This window comes from Staurois parvus, unplaced genomic scaffold (assembly GCF_062004578.1).
Source record: "Staurois parvus isolate SC_StPar_1 unplaced genomic scaffold, SC_StPar_1.0 ptg002268l, whole genome shotgun sequence".
Lineage (NCBI taxonomy): Eukaryota > Metazoa > Chordata > Amphibia > Anura > Ranidae > Staurois > Staurois parvus.
Window position 1 is genome coordinate 150,972 of NW_028320064.1, and position 23,684 is coordinate 174,655.

The following is a 23,684-nucleotide window of genomic DNA, read 5'->3' on the forward strand; positions in this document are numbered from 1 at the left end:
TGGGATGTCATCTTTCGGTCCTTCCAACGCCGCCAGGTTGCACCTCAGACTGCCCAGGAACTCAGTGATGCCCTGGTCCAGATCTGGGAGGATATCCCCCAGGACACCACCCATGGTCTCATTAGGAGCATGCCCCAATGTTGTCAGGCATGCATACAAGCATATGGGGGCAAAACAAACTACTGAAGACCCTTCTGAGTTGCTGCAATAACATTTCAGCCAACTGGACTAGCCTGCTGCATCATTTTTTCACTTTGATGTTTGGAGTGTCCTTTGAATTCAGTCCTCTGTAGGTCGATCATTTTCATTTCCATCAAACAATGGGGCATCTTTATGTTCCGAACACATTACCCCATCCATGACAGTATAGAGATCCAGCAGGAGACTTCTCCCCATTGAGATCTGATGAGTTTTCAAAGTGTTCCTTTAATGTTTTTGAGGTGTGCGTATGTAATATATAGCACTGTGACTTGTGTGAAACGCTTTGAACTGAACTTTCAATTTAGAGCTATTTTAATAAAGGATTAGGACACTTTTACATCTCGGCGTGCATTGTTCATGTATCTGGTATAACTGTTTTGGTTAAGATGAGCGGACCCAACACCTAAGATAACTATGGAGAGTGGAGTCTAATCTTGACTATAGAGACGTGTACAGTGTTTCATCAGCATACATAATGGAGGCACGTTACTCTTTTACAGTGGTGACTGTGCAGTGAAATGGACAATGTGCTTTAATAGTGCATTTTTAATATTGCCATGTGTTAAGATTTTCTGTTTCCTTTTCAGGTCAACCTTCTGATCTTTTTAAGGATCCTGAAGATGATATCTTCAAAACTGAGACACGCTCAGAGAAGACGTGTTGACTACAATCTAAGGTGAGACATATCAGCTTATTCCCTTAGGCCCTGTCTTCACCAATGCAACTTTAATGTTGTGCGACTTTAACCTCTGACTGTTCTGTGTGACTTGCTGCCACTTCAGATGACTTCAGTCATACAGCTCAATGTAAGTTGCACAATGCAAGAGCCTTTTTTTTAAACTCGCTGCAGCTTGAGTTGCAGCTATTAGAACGGGGCCATAGACATACACTGAATGGGACTTGTTATGGGACTTCGAAATGGCAAGTTGCATTACAAGTTGCATTGGTGTGAACCAGGGCTTAGGAACCATAGCAGTTTCATTATATCTGCAAGACAATGAGTTGCCCATAGTTTCCAGTAATGTACAAACCTTACTTGTTGAAGTATGGACATAACAAAATATTATGTCTTTGCATGTGCTCTCCAAAAGAAGACAAAGCACAGAATGAAGTAGAAGCAAGGAGATCCTTGCACTGCAGGTTTTCAGGTACAGCTTCCTCTCCAGCAAGGAGAACCATGAACCATCCAACTCCAAATCTGAGGTTAGCAGTCAGAGTCAACAGTGCCTTAGATCTAACACTGCAGATATATAGCTATTAGGCTCAGGAAGTGACTTGGTATATTTCAGGAGGAAAGAGGCGGCAGCAGATCTTTCTGAGCCAGGGCTACATTTGTATAATGGCAATGTGGAGGGAAAATTGAGCGTGTGTGTGTGTGTGTATAACACTATATTGGGCCGCCTGCCTTTCCACACACATGATCTTTAATGGCCTACCAGTCTTAGTCTGTAGGGTTCAATATTGAGTTGGCCCGTCCTTTGCAGCTATAACAGCTTCAGCTCTTCTGGGAAGGCCGTCCACAAGGTTTAGGAGGGTGTCTATGGGAAGGTTGGACCATTCTTCCAGAAGCACATTTTTCAGGTCAGGCACTGATATCGGGGGAGGAGGCCTGGCTCACAGTCTCCGCTCTAATTCATCCCAAAGGTCAGGACTCTGTGCAGGCCAGTCAAGTTCCTCCACCTACAACTCACTCATTCATGTCTTTATGGACCTTGCTTTGTGCACTGGTGCGCAGTCATGTTGGAACAAGAAGGGGCCATCCCCAAACTCTTCCCACAAAGTTGGGAGCATGAAATTGTCCAAAATGTCTTGGTATGCTGACACTTTAAGAGTTCCCTTCACTGTAACTAGGGGGCCAAACCCAACCCCTGAAGAACAACCCCACACCGGAATCCCCCCCCCCCTTCACCAAACTTTACACTTGGCATAATGCCTTCAGGCAAGTACCATTCTCATGGCAACCTCCAAATCCATCGGATTGCCAGAGAAATTCCATGAAGCTCTATACGCACTGTTGTGCTGATCTGAAGGCCACACCAAGTTTGGAAGTCTTTAGCTATTGACTCTGCAGACAGTTGGGGACTTCTGCGCACTGTGAACTTCAGCATGCGCTGATCCCGCTCTGTCATTTTACGTGGCCTACCACTTGGTGCTGCTGTTCCCAGTTGCTTCCACTTTGTTATAATCCCACTAACAGTTGAGCGTGGAATATTTAGTAGCCAGGAAATGTCACGGATGGACTTATTGCACAGGTGGCAACCTATCACGGGACCACGCTTGGTGTCACTGAGCTACTGAGAGCGACCCATTCTTTCACAAATGTTTGTAGAAGCAGTCTGCATGCCTCGGGGCTTGATTTTATACACCTGTGTCCATGGAGGGGATTGGAACACCTGAATTAAGTGATTTGAAGGGCGGGCCCAATACTTTGGGCAATATAGTGTCTCTTAAGAGTTTGGGGTAAGGCTAGAGACATAGGCACAAACATACAACCTGGATTAAAGTGCTAGTACTTGTTACATGTTTGTTCCAAGTCAGTGATTTAGTAAGTACTAAGCTTCTATGAATGGTGGCGCTAGACAGAAAGGGTGAGCATAGTCGGCACTCCTAATAAGTGCCTGTGACATCTTCTCTATTAAAAAATATGTAAACCCAACATTTCGTATTCTTGGTATGTGCCTGCTGTACAATGTACATATTAGTATCTGCTGCACAAAAAGTGCCAAAGGGTCATATGAGGCCCTAAGGCCACAGGTTGGGCACCAGGGCTCTAAACCAAAGCTTCAGGTAGGCCACCTTGGACATCAGTATTTGTTTCATTCTTATTAAAAGCAGAACTCAAGTCAATACAAAAATAGTAGCCCATTAAAACAGAAGAATAAAATACTGTATATGAAAGAATATGTAAACCCAACATTTCATGTTCCTGATATGTGCCTGCTGTACCATGTTCTTGTATGAAAATGTATCCTGTTCTCTTGCTTCCTCTGTGTGAAATCCCTGGTGTTCCTGCCAGTCCCTCTGCTTTTCTATTAAAAACTGACCACTCTAGGCATGAGAGCACAACTTGGTCAGTTTTCTGGCTGTGATGAGAACTCAGCGAATGATTATACTTTTCCTGGTATGCCCCCCACCCCTCACATAACCATTCACTGGGAAGATCAGTGTACTGCTGTTTTTTCTCCCCCAGATTGCTGAGCTACTCATACAGCTGAGAACAGAGGGTATGTGATCACCAAGGCCCCTGTCGCACCAGGTGTGGCTTGGCATGTGATTTGCTATGCCATGCGACTTGCAAATCAAATGGCAAGTCGCACCGTATTGTCCGCAATTACATTGGTCATATTGGTGCGATTCCGACTTGGTCGGAGCCACATCAGTTTCTAAAGTAGTGCATGTACTATTTTGGGTGCGACTAGCATAGACATCTGTGTCTTGCAAGCCGCAGATGTCTTACAAGTCGCACCTCAAGTCAGAATACCATCCGACTCTGAAATCGCACGACTTCACTGGAAGTTGCTTGATTTCAAACTCTGATCGGTGTGACCGGGGTGTAAGGCTGGATTCACACATGTGCGTGCAGATTGAAGCTGAGGCTTCACAACTAATTGACACAGCAGTTGTGCAGGTCAGGGTTTTATCCTGTTCACAAATGATGACGTGCGGTTTAGGAATGGTTCCCATAGAAGTCAATAGACTGCAATCTGCACCTGAACCTGACCGCACTGCTCAGAAATCGTTGATGACTCTTTTTCAATCCGAACTGAATCCACAGTCATTGCACCGGACATAAGTGAACAGGCACCATAGCAAGAAATGTTTTTTTCACATGTCATGCCAATTGAATGCAGTTCAAACCGCATCCAATGCGCATATATGTAAAAAACAAAAAAAGGAATATATAATTTTTTTTTATATCTATACACAAATGTTTTTTGCCTTTCATTTCTATTTTAAACTGAATGGGTTGTTTTCCATGGTGAGGGGTCACATAGACTTTAAACCCTGCTGCAGCAAACTAGAAAACAGAAGTACAAGGGACACATCACACTGAATGTAAGTAATGTCTCTTGTGCTGATTTTGGGGTTTTTTGTAGGTAAACTTAGGTTTTAACTGTCAATACGCGGTATAGCTGGACCTTAAATGAAAATGCAGAGTGAATGTAAATTAGTACATAAATGACAGATGGAACAAACACACATTTAGGCCATGGTAAACCCTCTCCAACTGCTATACGTAATGTGTTAATTGTATGTATTTCTGTGCCATCTTGTTGTTTGTCAGTCCAAAATAAGAAAAAAAAACTTGCCCTTTGCTCCTGTATACATCAATGTGGTGTGCCAGCAGCATATGTAATGCATTAATTATACGTGGTGTGCCAGCAGCAGAATCCATCCTTGGCAGATCCTTGTGAAAACAGCGTCTCCACCAGCGTGATGGCTGGAATATGAATACACCTACGACAAATATGCGTATTCTTTATTTTAGCAATTAGCTAATATCACTTTGAAAGGATCAACAATGTACAGGCCAACAAAAAGAAAACCCTTTTTTTTAAATGTAAAAACCTAGACTTTTATTTCTGTTCACGTGAAAGAATACTAAAGCAGTATAAAACCCAAATCAAACCGTTACGATGTTGCACCTTACCATTCCATAGATTTGATGGATGCATTTGTTTTCTTTTTTAGCTTTATTTCTTTTATTTTCTTTTACTATATTTTTATTGAAAAGAGAAACAACATAAAAAAGGCACATACATAATACAGCCACAACAAATGCTCTGTCTTCTATTTTGGTCTGGTGATCCAGCCAGTAAAATCCATTTACATACTCACCTGCCACTTTATTAGGTCCACTTGTTCAATTGCTTGGTACAACAAATTGCTAACCAGCCAATCACATGGCAGAGACTCAATGTATTTAGGCATCTAGACATGGTGAAGACAGCTTGCTGAAGCTCAAACTGAGCATCAGAATGGGGAAGAAAGGGGATTGAAGTGACGTTGAACATGACATGCTTGTTGGTGCCAGGCGGGCTGCTTTGAGTATTTCAAAACCTCCTGATCTACTAGGATTTTCACACACAACCACCTCTAGGGTTTACAGAGAATTGTCTGAAAAAGAGAAAATACCCAGTTGTGTGGAGGAAAATGCCTTGTTGATGTCAGAGGAGAACGGACATTCGATTTCAGCTGCGACATTCAGAGGGTAGGGTCAGAATTTGGAGAAAACAACATGAAAGCATGGATCCATCCTGCCTTGAATCAACGGCTCAGGCTGGTGGTGGTGTCATAGTGTGGGGGGGATTTTCTTGGCACTAGTAAGGTTTATCTAATAAATTGGCTGGTGGGTGTATTTTGAGCCGCATCTAATTTGTATGACATGTGAAATAACATTGCTTTCTATTAATGCCTCTTCACATATGTTCAGTGCAGCCTGAGTGCAGATTCAGTGCAAATTAAGGCCAGGTTCACATCTATGCAGATTGCGGTTGATGCTTTTTTTGGGTGCATTTTTGCAGTTTTTATTTTTTTTTTACACCTGTTTTTATTTGTTTTTTGCAGTTTTTTTTTTATGCATTTTTTGCTTTGTGTGACTTTAGCTGGTTGTCAAGAAGTGTGCGGCCGCCAGTGTCCTTAACAACCAGTAAACAACCGGAGTCATTAGTGGGGCTCTCCCCTGACAGCTGAGCATAAACAAATCTATTGCCAGATAAAATTCCGGAAAAAGACAGTGTGTGGTCCCCCCCCCAATCCATACCAAGCCCTTTGAGTCTGGTATGGGTTTTAACCACTTCCCATCCGGCCCATGTACATAAACGGCTGGATGGGAGCAGCGCAGGTGTCAGGAATGGACTTGCCAGTAATGGTGGGACTCACCTGCCTTGAGGGCTGCAGTACCAGGGCTGGCCAGCGGGTGCTCTCAGCAATCAGAGACTCAACCCTGCAGTCAGCCAAACACCTGAAGCTGATTACGGAGGTGTATTTAAGGGATGGCCAGACCTGCAGTCTGGGCCTTGGTTTGTGTTTTTCCATGGGCCCCTGTATCTTGTTACCTGCATTCCTGTTCCTGTCTGACTGACTCGTTGCCAACCCTGCCTGATCCTGACCTCTGCTGACTTCTCCTGTTTGATCCCTGGCTTGTGACCCCGACCATTCTCTGCCTGACCCCCTGTACCTACCTGCCCGTTAGTTGCTGTACCCGGCTCGTGACCTGACTACTCTCTGCCTGCTCCTCCTGTTCTGCCCGATTGTTATTGACCCGGCCTGCCTGACTACACTTGCATTGTATGTATTGTTATCTGTGGGTGGTTTGGTTTGTTTGCACTTTGTTTATGTTTTAGTATTGCACTGCATTTTGTATTGTTAGTATTAATAAATTATATTGTTTATAACATATCTGAAGCCTGCGTTTCCCTGCGTCAGTTCACATACCTCTGGTCATACCCGGAGCCCTGACGGCAGGAGCGAATTGCCGTTTATAAACGTCCTCCCACATTCCCTGCCTGTACGTGCGTAGAGCGCAGCACCGTGATCCAGTGCCCGCTGTGTCCAGAGGATCGCTGTACGGGACCTCTATGTGAGGTCCAGATTCATAGTAGTAAGCAAGATGTCACTTCCTGATATCATTGCTTACCACTTGTGAAATCTGTGAATGATCACAGAGATCACATGGTAGAAGGCTATTCACTACAGCCTTGTACCATATGACAAGCTGTGACCAATCACAGCTCACACAGTATTTCTCAATGGCTGCAGGAATGCAGCCAGAGAGGAGAAATGATTGCTTTTACAGCCTTTATGGGTGTAAAAGCAATCAGTGTAAAACAAAAAAAAAAGAAAATCTTCATCACCCCCCACAAGTAGTACAGTGTCACTATTGTGATAGTATGTTAAAAAAAACATAAATAATAATATAAAAAAAATAGAAATGTTAAAAACATTTTTGAAAAATCATAGTTTTTGGTTAAACTAATTTTGGGTTTTTCTTTTTTTTTTTACTAAAAAGATAAATACATTTTGGCCAAGACTTATGAAGAAAGATTATTTATTTGCAAAATTTTATAAGAAACACTTTTTTTTTTTTTAATGTTTGGTTTGATTCATTTATATAGCAAAAAAATAAAAATCCCAGTGGTGAATAAATACCACCAAAATAAAGTTTTATCTGTCTCAAAAAAATGTTAAAAAATTCATATGGGTACAGTGTTGCATGACTGTGCAATTGTCATTCAAAGTGTGACAGCGCTGAAAGCTGAAAATTGGCCGGGACAGGAAGGGAGTGAAAGTGTCCGGACTTGAAAGGGGAACCTCACACCAAATTTAAAAAAAGAAAAAAACACAGCTTGGTGTCCCCCCAAAATCCATTCTAGATGCTTATGTGAGCAGGCAGCCTGCCAGGTCAAGAAATGGGGGGACGAGAGAGTGTCACCCTCCCCTCCTCCTAAACCATACCAGGCCACATGCCTGCAACATGGGGGAGGTGCTTTGGGGGTAAGCAGGAAGGACTTATTGGAATCTGGAAGCCCTCTTTAGCAAGGGGCTCCCCAGATTCTGCCCCCCCCCCCCGTGCGAATGAGTAGCACAGTGTGCTCTCCAGTTTAGCGTGGTCAATTTTTAATACAAAAGCAGAGGGACTGGCAGGAACACCAGGGATTTCACACAAAGGAAGCAATACAAAGAGAACAGGATACTTTTTCATACAAGAACATGGTACAGCAGGCACATATCAGGAATATGAAATATTGGGTTTACATATTCTTTAATATACAGTATTTTATTCTTCTGTTTTAATAAGCTACTATTTTTGTATTGACTTGAGTTCAGCTTTTATTGAAAAAAATACTGCTGTCCAAGGTGGCCTACCTGAAGCTTTGGTCTAGAGCCCTAGTGCCCAACCTGTGGCCTTAGGGCCTCATATGACCCTTTGGCACTTTTTCTGCAGCAGATACTATGTGTTTCTCTGTTGCTCTATTACAGTGCATCCAGAAAGTATTCACAGCGCTTACCTTTTGCCACATTTTGTTATGTTACAGCCTTATTCCAAAATGGATTAAATTCATTTTTTTTCATGAACATTATATGAACAATACCCCATAATGACAACATGAAAGAAGTTCATTTGAAATCTTTGCAATTTTATTAAAAATAAAAAACGAAAAAAAAAACCACATACATATTCCCAGCCTTTGCCATGACACTCAAAATTAAGCTCTGGTGCATCCTGTTCCCACTGATCATCCTTGAGATGTTTCCACAACTTGATTGGAGTCCACCCCTGGGAAATTCAGTTGATTGGACACGATCAGGAAAGGCATAAACAGTGCATGTCAGAGCACATACCAAGCCATGAAGTCCAAGGAATTGCCGTAGACCTCCCAGACAAGATTGTATGAAGGCACAGATCTGGGGAAGGGTTCAGAAAAATGTCTGCACCATTGAAGGTCCCAATGAGCACAGTGGCCTCCATCATCCATAAATGGAAGGCATTTGGAACCACCAGGAATCTTCCTAGAGTGGGCCATCGGGAAAAATGAGCAATCAAGGGAGAAGGGCCTTAGCCAGGGAGGTAACCAAGCACCCGATGGTCACTCTGTAAGAGCTCAATTGTTTCTCTGTGAAGAGAGGAGAACCTTATAGAAAAATAACCATCTCTGCATCATTCCAGCAGTCAGGTCTGTATGGTAGAGTGACCAGATGGAAGCCACTCCTCAGTAAAAGGCAAATGGCAGCCCACCTGGAGTTTGCTAAAAGGAACCTGAGGGACTCTCAGACCTTGAGAATCAAAACTCTCTGGTCTGATGAAACTGAGTTTGAACTCTCTGGCCTGAATGCCAAGTATCATGTCTGGAGGAAACCAGGCACCGCTCACCACCTGGCCAATACCATCCCTACAAAGAAGCATGGTGGCAGCATCATGCTGTGGGAATGTTTTTCAGTGGCAGGAACTGGGAGACTAGTCAGGATAAAAGGAAAGATGAAGGCAGTAATGCACAGAGACTTCCTTTATGAAAACCTGTTCTAGAGCGCTCTGGACCTTAGACAGGGGCGACGGTTCATCTTTCAACAGGACAAAGACCCTAAGCACACAGCCCACATAACAAAGTATTGGCTACAGGCCAACTCTGTGAATGTCCTGGAGTGGCCCAACCAGAGCCCAGACTTAAACCCGATTGAACATCTCTGGAGAGATTTGAAAATGACTGTGCACCAACGCTCCCCATCCGACCTGATGGAGCTGGACAGGTCCTGCAAAGAAGAATGGGAGAAATCGCCCAAAAATTAGTGTGCTAAGCTTGTAGCATCATACTCCAAATGACTTCAGGCTGTAATTGGTGCTAAAGGGGCTTCAACAAAGAATTGAGCAAAGGCTGGGAATACTTGTGTACATGGGGTTTTTTTTTGTTTTCTATTTTTAATAAATTGCAAAGATTTCAAAACGAAATTCTTTCACGTTGTAATTATGGGGTATTGTTTGTAGAATGTGGAGGAAAAAAATGAATTTAATGCATTTTGGAATAAGGCTGTAACATAACAAAATGTGGCAAACATTAGGTGCTAGGAATACTTTTTGGATGCACTGTATAGCAATGGTTTCTAGCAGCCTCATCAGCGGTGTATTTACCATTAGGCAAACAAGGTGTTTGCCTAGGGCAGCAATTTTTAGAGGGGGGCGATACCGTTCCCTGGAAGAAGGGACCCGGTGAGCAGCGGCGGACTGAGCCATGCAGGGCCACCATCTCAGGGGTAACGCCGGTACTCCGGTAGGGGGCCCAGACAGCAGAAGGGAGAGACAAACCTGGCCAAATCGAGGGGGTGCCCTGGTGTTCCTGAGTGGCCACTGAGCTCCTTCCCCCACCCACACTCAGAGCTGGGACCAGGGAAAAGCCTGGAGCAGGGAGAGAAGTGGCGGAGAGGACAGAGCCAGGAGGAGGTGTACTGTGTTGTGTTCTCTGGGCTCTCCCTCCTGTTGTCCATGCAGCCCGGAGATGAACAGCCCTTGGTGGAGGTAGGGGGCGGTAATCATAGAGATTGTGTGTGATCTATCAGTGATCCTGTCTCATATGCTGCATGGATGACAGGAGGGAGAGCCCACAGCACACAACACAGCTCAACTCCTCCCGGCTCTTTCCTTTCCACTTTTTCTAGGAAGTGCAATGGGGATTTTGGGAAGGGGATGGTGGTATTTGCTAGGAGAATATGTGCTAGTAGGGGGGGGAGAGAATAGAGAAAGAGAGAGGAGAGAGAAATGTATATATATATATACATACTCACACACTCAACTCTCTTATTGGGGAAGGGGGGCACACAGTTTTTGTGTTGCCTAGGGCAGCACAAAACCTAAATACACCGCTGAGCCTCATATAATAAGTCAGTAGTCTATGCCTGTCTCTTGAAGCATGTCCCACATCTCCAGCAATTCCTGTAGCATGGTCACAGTCTCTGACAGTCTCCTGCAGCATATCTGCAGTCTCTGGCCATTTCTTGTATTATGTCTTCAATCTCTAACCATCTCCTGTTTCATATCTGCAGTTTATGACCATCTCTTGTGTTATGTCTTCAATCTCTGACCATCCCCTGTAATATGTCCACAGTCTCTGACCATCTATTGTTTGATGTCTACATTCTCTGACCATCTCTTGACGTATCATGGTAAGAGCCTTTGACTAATTTCCTGTTTGGTGTCTACTGTCTCTGATGATGAATAGTCACTGAATTTATGTTTTGACCTTTGGTAATGTAGGGGGCTGAACATTAGACCCCCTTACCTCCCCCCATATTGAGAAAGTTAACCACCATTGATCTAGAGCAGGATTCATTAAATGGTGGACCACGGTCCAGATCCAGAACGGATCACTGTCCAATCTGGACTGCTGCAGTTACATCATTTATGAGTTATTCCGCCCAGCCTCTGCTGTCGATACAGATACAAAGAGAGAGAGCAGGAAGCAGGACAGCTCTGGATGGGGGGCGGGAACTGCCAGAGTTAACTTTTCAAGTTGACCAGCAGGTAACTGGTTGCTAGGGCGCAGGGCGGTCCTGGCAACCAATCACTAGCTTATTAATATGAAAAGTTAACTTCAGCAGCTCCAGCCTTCTGTCCAGAACTGTCCTGCCTCCAGCTTGATGTATCTGTGTAAGGCAGAAGAGTGAGGCTCCATCCACACTTGCGTAACTCCAAAGTCTCAAGACTTCCATTGCAACTTTGGAGGTCAACTTTTATGCATCTTGATCCAACTTTACACTCATTGGCACTAAGTTGCATCAAAAGTCACAGCAAAGTAGCACAGGCAACTTTTCTAAGTCACACAGATCTGAACAGGTGCCATTGAGAACAATGGCTGCTATTTGTCATACGACTTTGTGTCAAAAGTCACATGTCAAGTCGCACAAGTGTGAATGAAGATGATGTGAAGGGGGAAAGAAGGACACTGTGTGTATGTTGGGGGAGGGGGGTAATAAGAATGGGGGCAGAGGACATGAAGTGGTGTATTTTGGTATTGTGCTGCCCTAGGCAAGACTAAAATCGGGTGCCCTTCATCTGAATTTGTCCCAACCCTTCCTGTTTAAGATCCACCCCTTCAGGACAGGGCAAGAGGGGGGGCAGCGGGACAAGAGAGGGGGCAGCGGGACAGGAGTGGGAAAGCACCAGTCCTCCAGCCAGCTCTTATCTGTCCAGCAGCGGTTCCTCCACATGGTGTCAGGATCTGGTGCCAGGAACAATAGGTGAGCCTGTGTCCCATCTCCACCAGGATCTCCAGCGCCAACTGCAACAAAGAGCGGGGGGGGCCTCCTCCACCCTGACTTCATCTTCTTCTTCCTTCTCCTACACAGGCCATCCATTGGCACCCGCTGGCCTCACCCACCCCACACAGTCCAGTGCACACTGCAGATCCTGACTGGAGCCTGCCTGACAGCGGATCCTGGCCCCCGACCACTCCCTGCACACACACCGGAGATCCACCCACCACTCCGCCCTCTACTTTGTGTGTCAGCTGTCCCCCCCCTCGGCCCTGCCACTCACACCAACCAGTGTCCCTTCTGCCTGGGGGCACGCTTCCCTCCTATAAAATGCCGCCCAAGGCAAATGCCTTGTTTGCCTCTCTGTAGATACGCCCCTGGGACATGGCTGGGGGAAGTGATGTGAAAGGAGTACACCACAGTGGGGGGTAATGTGAAGGGGAAACTTTGATGTGAAGTGGGGGACTGTGATGCAAAGGTGGGGGGGATTGTGATATGCAGGGAGGACTGAGGACACTGATGTATGATCGGGATTGTGATGTAAGAGAAGGGAGGCTGTGATGTGAAGGATGGCGCATGAGATTTGGACCTCAGTTAGAAAAAACTTTTTACTGATGGGACCTCTGTGAATTCTGTACACCTGGTCTAGAGGAAGGTAAGACAAAAAAATGTATATTTATTTCCTAGTAAGTAGGATTTACAGCTCCTTATTTAGTTGTCCACCTCTGAATCCTTTCCAAAAACTCATTTGTCCTTATAATAATTTAGTATTTCAAACTATTCCCCCATATTCTGAAGGGTGAGAAGATGGTACACTGCAGACTCTGGGGATATACAAGAAGCCAGTGTGTGGTTTAATGTATTGCAAACCCATCTGCTAATTAAATATCACTTTTGGGTGGATTGACCCATGAGATGTAAATACTGCAAAACCTATTCCCATTCACAATTTATAATTCATTCAGTCTCTCTTCCACAGATTGGCCAAGGCTACACTGACACTGATTCCTCTTTTTGGGATTCATGAAGTTATGTTCATGTTTGACACAGATGAGCAAGCATCGGGATTTCTGCGATATATCAAAGTCTTATTCACCCTCTTTTGCAGCTCTTTCCAGGTGAGCCTAGCAATAAGTAAAAATGTGGATCATTTACATAAAGATGTCCATTTATAGAGTAAAAAAATTACTGAGCTATTTGTCCTGTCATGTATGTTTGTTCTGAGGCAATTCCAGCAAAATCAAACGGTACTAGGCTATTTTATTGCCATTAGTATATGATATGCTCATCAGCTACATCGAGGGGTCATAATGTGGTATTGTCCTGATTCACGCCCTTTGCATGACATCAGTTTTTGCACTATCTGCACAGAATGGACGAACATGCAGTTTCACAGCATGAAATAGCTCTGCTAATTTTTTCATAAATACACATGGCTTCTCTACAACTGTCTAGATTTCTCTTCCAACCAACATACCAGGTCCAACAACACATTCAATACTTTCCTCGGTTTACCTTCTAACCGCTGGGGAAGTGACCAAACTCCTTTCTGAGGCCCATCTCATCCCTTGTCCCCTCACAACTACTACGGTCCCTTTCCTACTCTATCCTACACTCTCTAAGCCATATCTTCAATCTCTCCCTCTCTATGGGCACCTTTCCCTCCCCTCTACAACATGCAGTGGTTACCCCCATACTTAAAAAAAACCTTCTCTGGACCCCACCTGTTTGAGCAACTTGTGACCCATCTCTCTGCTCCTGTTTGCCTCCAAACTTCTTGTCCACAACCATATGAGCTGGTACCTCATTGATGGCAACCTTCTTGACCCCCTACATTCTAGTTTCATCCCACACCATTCCAGTGAAACTGCCTTACTAAAAATAACCAATGACCTACTAAATACTCCATACTCTTACTTTTAGACCTTTCTGCTGCCTTTGATACAGTTGACCTCCTGCTCCTCCTCAGAGTCCACTCCCTTGGCCTTCACGACCCTGCTCTTTCCTGGTTCTCCCCCTACCATTCTCATCACACCTTCAGTGTCACCTACAACTCCATCTTCTCCATCTCTTTCTGTTGGGGAACCCCAAGGCTCTGTCCTTGGGCCTGTTCTAATCACTCTATACACCTCTTCCCTGACACAGTTGATAACCTCCCATAGCTTCCAGCACTACCTCTTTGTCAACAGCACTCAGATCTTTCTCTCTATTCCCTAGCTCACCCCTTCAACCTCCTCACATATCACAAATTTTCTCAAACTAAATCTGTCTAAAACTGAGCTTGTAATATTTCCTCCTAACCCAACCTCCCCCCACTCAAGACTTTACCATTGAGATCAACAGCACAACTCTTAGTCCCTCCACGCACGCCAGAGTGCTAGGTGTAATCCTAGACAATGACCTCTCTCTTGGGTCCCACGTCCATTCACTGGTTAAATATTGCCACCTGAACATTAGTAATATTTCTAGAATTTGCCCCTTCTTAACGACACCACAAAACAACATATTCATTCCCTGGTTACCTCCCACCTTGACCACTGCAATTCCCTTCTCATTGGCATAGTTTTACACAGGTTATCACCCTTTCAGTCTATTATGAATGCTGCTGCCAGACTCTCGCACCTTACTATCTGATCCTTGGCTGCTGTCCCTCTCTGCCAATCCCTTCACCAGCTTCCACTAGCCCAATATATAAAATCCAATACTAATAAAACACATAAAACCATCCACATCACCAACCTCATCTTGACATATCACCCAAATTTTCCTCTCCACTCCTCACAGGAATTCTTGCTCTATTAGCTCCCTTGTTACCTCCTCCCATGCTCATCTCAAGGGCTTCTCCAGAACATCTCCCATCCTCTGGAAATCCCTACCAGTACATCCAGTTATCTCCTACCCTGTCTACTTATAGGTGATCCCTGAAAACTAATTTATTCAGGGGAGCCTACCCTACCTCCACCTAAAAAACAGACTTTGGCTATGTCTAGCAGTTCATCCACTGCAGCTATTACTATTTTGACCACCTTCCCCTCCTTTTAGATTGTACGTTTCATGAACAGGAACCTCCTAATCCTTCCGTATTGAAACTTATTGTGAGTGTACTGTCTTCCTTTATATTGTAAAGCACTGTGCAAACTGTTGGTGCTATATTAATCCTGTATAATAATACAAATTGCAATTTCCTCTGTTTGATGCATTGGGGATATTGGAGTACACGAGCAAGGGGGTGATTCTATATTAGTCTGAACCAGCAGGAATATGTAGCTAAAATTACAACCTTCAATTCACTTTCTCTCTCTTGCAGGGTTTGCTGGTCTCTGTGCTGTACTGCTTTACCATTAAAGAGGTGAGTGAAAGCAAGCAGCTGTTATCCACAGCTAGAGAAGCATCTACTGTATGTACCTGGATGCTATAAGCAGCAACAACCTATTCATAGGTGTGCACGACCTATAGCATTAGGGTGTGCACCCCAAAGCTCAAACACGTGTGTGTCTACATATATATGGCCCCGGCACAATGATTTCTCTGTCAGCACAGTGAAAGAAGTGCGTAATCACTTATCCTATGACAGAGCTGGTAAGAGGGAGTTCTTTCCAATCTCTCTGCTGCCACACATAGTGATAATGCTAATGCGCACTGGGTGATTAGAGTGTGCCTAGGCACAATTGCCACACTCTGTGCGCATGCCTATGAACCTATTTATTCCCATACAGAAATATGAATGAAGCTGACTGTACACATTAAAGCCTTTTAGATCTAGCAACAGCCACTTAGGGCCATTGAGTGGGTACGGGACAGACTAAAACATTTAAAGGGAAAATGGCTTAATGTAGCTTAACGTGTAATAAAATGCGTAAATCTCAATCAGTTGACTTGAAACTTTGCACAGCCCAAGGGCTTCAACTGCTGTCAATCAAAGTCAACTAGCCAATCAGAGGAGAGAGGGGGTGGGGCTTAGGCGGGCCTCTGTGTCTGAATGGACACACGGAGCGGTGACACAGCTCGGGTGCCCCCATATCAAGCTGCTTACTCTGCGGGCACTGAAAAGGAGGGAGGGACCAGGAGCACAGAAGAGGGACCCAAGAAGAGGAGGATCTGGGCTGCTCTGTGCAAATCCAAATGCGACAGAGGAGGTAATTATCACATTTGTTATTTTTATGCAAAAAAACCCGAGCCTTTAGTGTCACTTTAACATGAATACCTTTTGGTGTGATTTACCAAATGATCTGAAATTTTCAGAATATGTTGCCATAGATACAGTCTTCTATTGTGTGAAGTTTGGGGGAAATTGGTAAACATCTAAGCTCTTTTTTGAACATTTATCCACATTAAGCTCCCCAAAAAACAAGCTTAATGTCCCCCATTTTCTTTGTGGCAGGCCGATATATATGAAACTTCTAGGACATGCTTGAGAAGTTGAGAACTTGGGCTGTGCAAAGTTTCAAGTCAATTGATTGAGATTTCGGCACATTATGGTGCGTAAAGCTCTTTTTACATTAAGCTGTTTACATGAAATGTTTTAGCATTGTAAAATATAGCTTAATGTGAATAACTTTTGGTGTGATTTACCAAATAATCTGAAATTTTCAGAATATGTTACCATAGATAGAGTCTTCTATTGTGTGAAATTTGGGGGAAATTGGTTAACATCTAAGCTCTTTTTTGTACGTTAATCCACAGTAAGCTCCCCCAAAAAACAAGCTTAATGTCCCCCATTTACTTTGTGGCAGGCCGACATCTATGAAACTTCTAGGACATGTTTGGGATGTTGATAACTTGGGCTGTGCAAAGTTTCAAGTCAATTGATTGAGATTTAGGCAGTTTATTACACGTTAAGCTACATTAAGCCATTTTCCCTTTAAATGTTTTAGTCTGTCCCAGTGGGTACAAATATAATGAAATGTGTAGATAGGCCCTAGCATTTTATAGTTTTGGTAGCAGCAAAGCAGACTGTACAGTCAGATTGTAATGTGTGTGACCGGCTTAAAGAAGTGCTGTATCCAGGCTACGGACATTCAAATCTTTATTCTTAACAAGTAGTAAATAAGCTTTAAGACAAGACCTCACTGACCTCTGTAGCTGCAGACACTGGAGTAATTCAACCTCTAAGTTCATCAGATGCTCTGAAGTCATCCAAGTCTGGTGTCAGCATTTCATTCCCTCCCCTCTTCCTATGCATCTGCTTTGTGTATACATTAGAAATCTGCTGAGCCATTGCTGGGGGAAGAGGGTGGGGAGGTGGGATCAGGGTCAATTGGGCTGTGGAGTCACAGGTTCAGCTGAACTACTGAGTCACTGCTAGAAGAGGCAAGCAGGGTTAGCCAAGTTGTGGGCTCATTGCTAGAAGGGGGAGCAGAATGAGCTGAGTTGTTGAAAATCAAAGTTAAACAGTATTTGCTGTAAACTTGAAGGATGAATTACTACACAATACTTGCTGCTACAGAGGACAGTGAGGGCTTGTTTTAAAGCATCTGTAAAGTGAAGGAAATTGGGTCAGGAAATTATATCTGAAAGGTAATATAAACACCACAATTATATGAATAAATGGTAAATGACATATGAGTGTAATGTATTCTAAACCTGAAAGAGATGCAAATTTTACATCAAGCAGCTGAGAGACCATTAGGCAAAGACAGACACTGTCTGTTGCCACCTCCCTCGAGATAAACATCCCCTTACTTGGTGGGAGAGACCTTTTTATCTAGAATGAAAAGATTCCAGCAAGGTTAATCCATTTTAAACTCGTTTGGACTTTATTATTGCCCAGTTATAAAGATTGAATTTTTCTTTTATAAGGGATACTTCCAATATTAAATAATCCTTTGTAGGACATTGTAGCTTTTCTTGCACATTGATAGGCAATCAGTGTTCAGTGATTGGAGTGAAGCTGTAATCTATGTTTTTTTTCACAAAGTCAGAATGTACAATATATTGATAGAGCTGTGGAATTGTAACAACCTAAAATAAATTAGATTAAAGAGGCTAAGTCACTTTTGTTCTCCCGAAAGAAGATTTCCTATGATCCTCAGTGTCATCTACTGACCACATTATGACCACTAGATGAAACGGATGATCATAGGAAGCCAATATTGTTAAAGTTGATTATAAGGTTTTGCAGGTACAGCTATGTAAAATATTAAAAAATAAGTGCCTATACTGTTTAAATTACAGTAACACACTCTCTCACTCTGCTCTGCACATGTTCAGTTGCTCTCTATTTTATGTCACTGTGCCAAAAATGTAGAGTCCAATCTGCTGACTTCCTGGAGATTTACTGCTGCTCAGGGGCTCTGGGCTTCAGCAAAATGGCAGCCTCCAGCAAGAAGATACAGGAACAATACTGGAGGCAGTTTAGCACACACTAATGTTGGCAGCAGGAATGTATGTTGCTTGCTAAAGAACATTATTACAAGTTTTTATTAGTAAAGTTCCACATTAAGTATAACAAAAAAAAAAAATTTTTATATATATATATATATATATATATATATATATATATTTATATACAGTTTTATGTTCAAAATAATAGCAGTGTGTTGAAAAAAGTGAATAAAGCTGAAAATCCTTCTAATAGCTTTTATTTCCATCCACACAAATGCATTGGGAACACGACACATTCTATTCCAAATCACAACATGAAGAAAAATACATCAAATTTGTGTTGTTCCTCTAAAACAATTGAAGAAAAGTGAATATTAGACGGTTCAAAAAAATCGCAGTGTTTGTATTCTTCTTTACAAACTCAAACATTCACTATATAAACTGAGAAATGTTTGAAGATTTTGCTTTCCTTTGAATGACTTCATGAATATTTGGTTGTAGTCGCACTGTTTCTGAGAACTGCTGTACATCTGTGTTGCATGGAGTCACCCAACTTCTGGCCCCTGTGATCAGGTATTCCAGCCCAGGATGATTGGACAACATTCCACAGTTCTCTATTTCTTGGTTTTGCCTCAGAAATGGCATTTTTGATGTCACCCCACAAGTTTTCTATTGGATTAAGATCCGGGGATTGGGCTGGCCACTCCATAACGTCCATCTTGTTGGTCTGGAACCAAGATGTTGCACGTTTACTGGTGTGTTTGGGGTCGTTGTCTTGTTGGAACACCCATTTCAAGGGCATTTCCTCTTCAGCATAAGGCAGCATGACCTCTTCAAGTATTCTGATGTATTCAAACTGATCCATGATCCCTGGTATGTGATAAATAGGCCCAACACCGTAGTATGAGAAACATCCCCATATCATGATGCTTGCACCACCATGCTTCACTGTCTTCACAGTGTACTGTGGCTTGAATTCAGTGTTTGGGGGTCGTCTGACAAACTGTCTCTGGCCACTAGACCCAAAAAGAACAATCTTACTTTCATCAGTCCACAAAATGTTGCGCCATTTCTCTTTAGACCAGTCAATGTGCTCTTTGGCAGATTGTAACCTCTTCAGCACACGTCTTTTCTCCAACAGTGGGACTTTGCGGGGACTTCTTGCAGATAGCTTGGCTTCACATAGGCGTCTTCTAATTGTAACAGTCCTCACAGGGAACGTCACACCTTCTTTCATCTTCCTGGAGCTGATTGTTGGCTGAGTCCGCGCCATTTTGGCTATTCTTCTATCCATTTGAATGGTAGTTTTTCGCTTTCTTTCACGTCTTTCAGGTTTTGGTTGCCATTTTAAAGCATTTGCGATCATTTTAGCTGAGCAGCCGATCATTTTCTGCACTTCTTTATATGTTTTCCCCTCTCCAATCAACTTTTTAATCAAGGTACGCTGTTTTTCTGAACAATGTCTGGAACGACCCATTTTCCTCAGAATTTCAGAGAGAGAAATGCACTGTAACCAGCATGTCCAACATTTGCTGCCTTCCTTCCTTAAATAAGGGCAATAATTGCCACCTGTTTTTCAAAGAATGAATGACCTCACTAATAGAACTCCACACTGCTATTATTTTGAACACGCCTCTTTCAATGAGTGATTCAATGACACAGAATCAGCAGCATGCATGTCATGACTGTTGGGTCTGTTGGATTTCTATTACTCTACTACACTTGCTAGGAAATTATTTGCCATGTAGAAATATCATTTCTACCAAAAACAGTGATTGATCCGGTTAGTGATGTCTGACGGATATTATTTTGAACATAACTGTGTGTATATATATATATATATATATATATATATATATATTTTTTTTTTTTTATTTTTTTTTATTTTTTTTTAATTTAAATTTCAGTTTTGGATAGAGTGGAGAGAAATTAGAATACCTGTTAATTTTTTATTACGGTGTCCCTGTTAGGGAGATTCACCCTCTCTATTTGTCTACTGTTAACATAATAAAAAAAAGTCCACATTTTAAGTCCCCTGAACAGCAAGAGAGGAAATCATTTAATGAGGACACTAGTTCTGGTGACAACCAGGGAATCCCTCACTTTGAAGAGATTTCCTCACTTCCTGTTTTGGGCATTGGGCAGGAAGTAGATGGATATCTCACCAATGGGACACAGATGACAAAATACTTGACATAGGTTATAACCCTCTCTTTCCAAAATAATAATAATAACACTGTTCAACAGGTAAAAAGTTTTGGGCATAAAATTAGCTAATCTTACATAATTTTGGGGTGCTGAAAACGAAAATGACCCTAAAAAATGTTGATTGGCTCTAGTTTCCATGATATATTCACCCATCTAATGACGTAAGCCATTCAAAATTATGATGCAACTTCAGCTGCATATTGCGCAATTGATACTGGTGACCAATAGAAAATTGCATGTATACTGAGATGATGCAATATTAGCCTTTAATTGCATCACTTCACTGCATAAAAGCTGCAGTATCTGTAGCTGATTGTAGTTCGACAGCGTCTTTACATTTTGTTTTATGCTTATATAGGCTACTCAGTAATGCCTCGAACTTGTGTGAATAAAGCAGATCATTTCTGCTATATCTGCGCTGAAATAACTTTTATCTCACAAAAAAGGAGGATAACAGGAATGATTAAGAAAGCCTACAACTTGTATTTTGGCTGCAAGATAGGAGACCAGGACAAGAGCTGGGCACCACATATATGCTGCAATTCTTGTGGGACGGCACTGGAGCAATGGTTGAATGGAAAAAAGGCATCTATGCCTTTCGCTGTGCCAATGATTTGGAGAGAGCCAACAGATCATGTTAGTAATTGTTACTTTTGTATGGTGCCTCCAATTGTAAAAGGGCTAAATAAGAAGAAAAAGTTATCTGTGCACTATCCAAATATTCCATCGGCAATACGTCCAGTTCCTCATGGAGAGGGGCTACCAATTCCTAAAGCACCAGAATCCTTCGTGGTTGAGTCAAGTGAGGAAGAACCTGAAGCGTGTAGTCACGTGCAGTTGTAAGAGATAGCCCTTTCCTCGAATACAAGAGAAAAGCCAAGAGAAGCAAAACCGACACAAACTGAAGACAAAACTAGTGAGAATCCTAAGTATTAAAATGATTCAACTTAGCTTATGGCTATAATTTTTCTTGGTAATCCTATGCAATATATTATGCCATTTAGGCTTTGTTATGTAGTCAATATCACTTCCTTTATATTTGTGGAAAGACATCTATCTATATAATTATTGTGCATTATGTAGTCATTACGCCTATAGTAGAAAACTTTCCGTTTACAGAAAAACTAGAGCCAATTGACAAATTTCATTGTTATATTTGAACTCAGAATGTGAAATTCATTAAGAAATGGATCCTTTTATTTCCAAAACTGGCAAAAAATAAAAATTTGTTGAACAGTGTAATACACCAAGTGTCTATAGTTTTAGACTCCATAGTGTTGGAGTTCAGGTTGGTTGTACAGAAGTTGATTGGCAGATTGAATTCTGTACAACCATTGTCCCCATAAATCGATTGAAATTCGGTGGGTCCCTGCTGAACCAGCTGAATTTCCGGCTTTACATTGAATAATTGTGTTCCTCCTCTTCCTCATTTGAGTGTTTCAAGCTTGGCGATCTAATGCACAAGCCTGAGCACTGCGATGTGGGAGGAGGTCATCTGCTCCCCCATACCCAGAAGCACCAGGTATTTGTTGAGCGCTCTAGCACAGTGGAGGAGCATGAAATAGACAAGCATCCATTCATGGGTTCTTTTATTGCCAAGAGAACCTGTTAATTAGTTTTGATTGGGCAAAGTGACAGATTTTTTTTAACTACATAGATTTGTCTGTATTTCTATCCTTTATAGGTCAGGCATGAGATACGAAAAAAATGGCAGATGTGGAACCCGAACAGGCCATCCTTTGCCGTCAATAACCAATCATAATGACATTGGATGCTTTGTGAACCTGTCACCATGGAATTGAGGGGTGTTTGCTTTAGTGCGGGGCCAAGCTGTACAGTGTACCAACACAACATCTCCAAAGCCATTCAACCGATTGTACATCATCAATGGGATGAATGTTACATTTTAAATTGTATTGTTTATCTGGTGTGTACCATTACAGTGCCAATATGTTTGTGATTGGTTTCCTCATGCAAAAAAAGTTAATTTTCCTCTCGTGAAGTGAACAAAAAAAAAAACTCAGATGGAGCCGGCTTAAACTAAACTCTGGGATAAGCAGGCATTCTCTAAATACAAGATTCTTGTGTATTCTTCTTTGAATCTTGGTGTGCTTTGTGTATTAGTTCCAGATCTGTGCAGTAATCCAGTGTGAAACTTTCCTTCTGAGTGGGAGCTTACTGTAATAAAGACCAGTTATTGTGCCGAATTTCCCCAGACCCCACTCACGCTGTGTTTTGATGTGGGCTGTAAATGTTCTGCATTTTGTCCTTCTACAGTGTGTTTTGTGTATTATTGTACAGTGATGGTGTGTTTATACGTTAGTGCATAGTGCGTTGCTGTACACTGTGTTAGAGTACAATGCGTTAGTGTATAGTGTGCTAGTGCGTTAGAGTACAATACATTAGAGCGTACAGTGTGTTTTGTTGTGTATTATTGTACAGTGATGGTGTGTTTATGGTTTGGGAGCATATGATGATCTTTGACTTGTAATCCTAACATGTCAATTTCTCTGCTCTTCTAAATCTGCACTTGGCTATAATGTGCTTATTTAGACAGAAATGCAATTTTAGGACAAACCTAATCAGAAATGTATGTGTGGGGGATTTGGGGAGGTGGGAGGTGTTTGTTTTTTTGACACTTTATTATGTATTTTTATCTTGATCTTTTGATCTGGAGCCTGTTTTGTGGATAGATAAACGTGCAAATAATTGATGGTGTGTGCTAAGTTTATGGCCTTGAAAATGTTGCTGGATTCCTATTAACCGTTTTCTGCTGTACCCTGTAATAGCACTGTTCATTGGAAGGTGTGATCTTTTAGATTGTAAGCTCTTATGAGCAGGACCGTTCTATTTTAGCAACATCCTTTTTTTTTCCCACCAAGAAATTGAATGTACCTACTTGTTGCTGCTGTCAAAATAAATGTTGAATATGTATTTGATCAATAAACGTTTGGACTATGTATTGTTTGATTTTTTTTTTTTTGGTTTATTTCATGTTCTAGTTGAATGTACTCGCACCCATACATTTTTTTTGCTACCTATATAATATGATTAAATCTTCCTTGTTAGAGCGCACATGTGCAAGTATATCCTAAATAATCCAAAAGCCCCCTATTGCACCACCAATGTTATGTACCAACGAATAGGTCATGTTCAATGTGCAGCTAGCTATTATCTTTATACAATCCTCTTTACAGTGATCATTG

At 42.3% G+C, this 23,684-nt stretch overlaps 1 protein-coding gene across 1 annotated transcript in view; it reads left to right on the forward strand.

The window, feature by feature from the left end:
• LOC149431424 (glucagon receptor-like) overlaps nt 1-23,438 on the forward strand; it is a 147,080-nt gene extending 123,642 nt beyond the window's left edge. The window contains exons 10-13 of the mRNA XM_089665617.1: nt 789-877; nt 12,926-13,064; nt 15,254-15,295; nt 22,163-23,438. Coding sequence (XP_089521743.1) covers nt 789-877; nt 12,926-13,064; nt 15,254-15,295; nt 22,163-22,240 — 348 coding nt within the window. The 3' untranslated portion in view covers nt 22,241-23,438. The remainder of the gene's footprint in view (nt 1-788; nt 878-12,925; nt 13,065-15,253; nt 15,296-22,162) is intronic.
• Nucleotides 23,439-23,684: the final 246 nt, after the last annotated feature.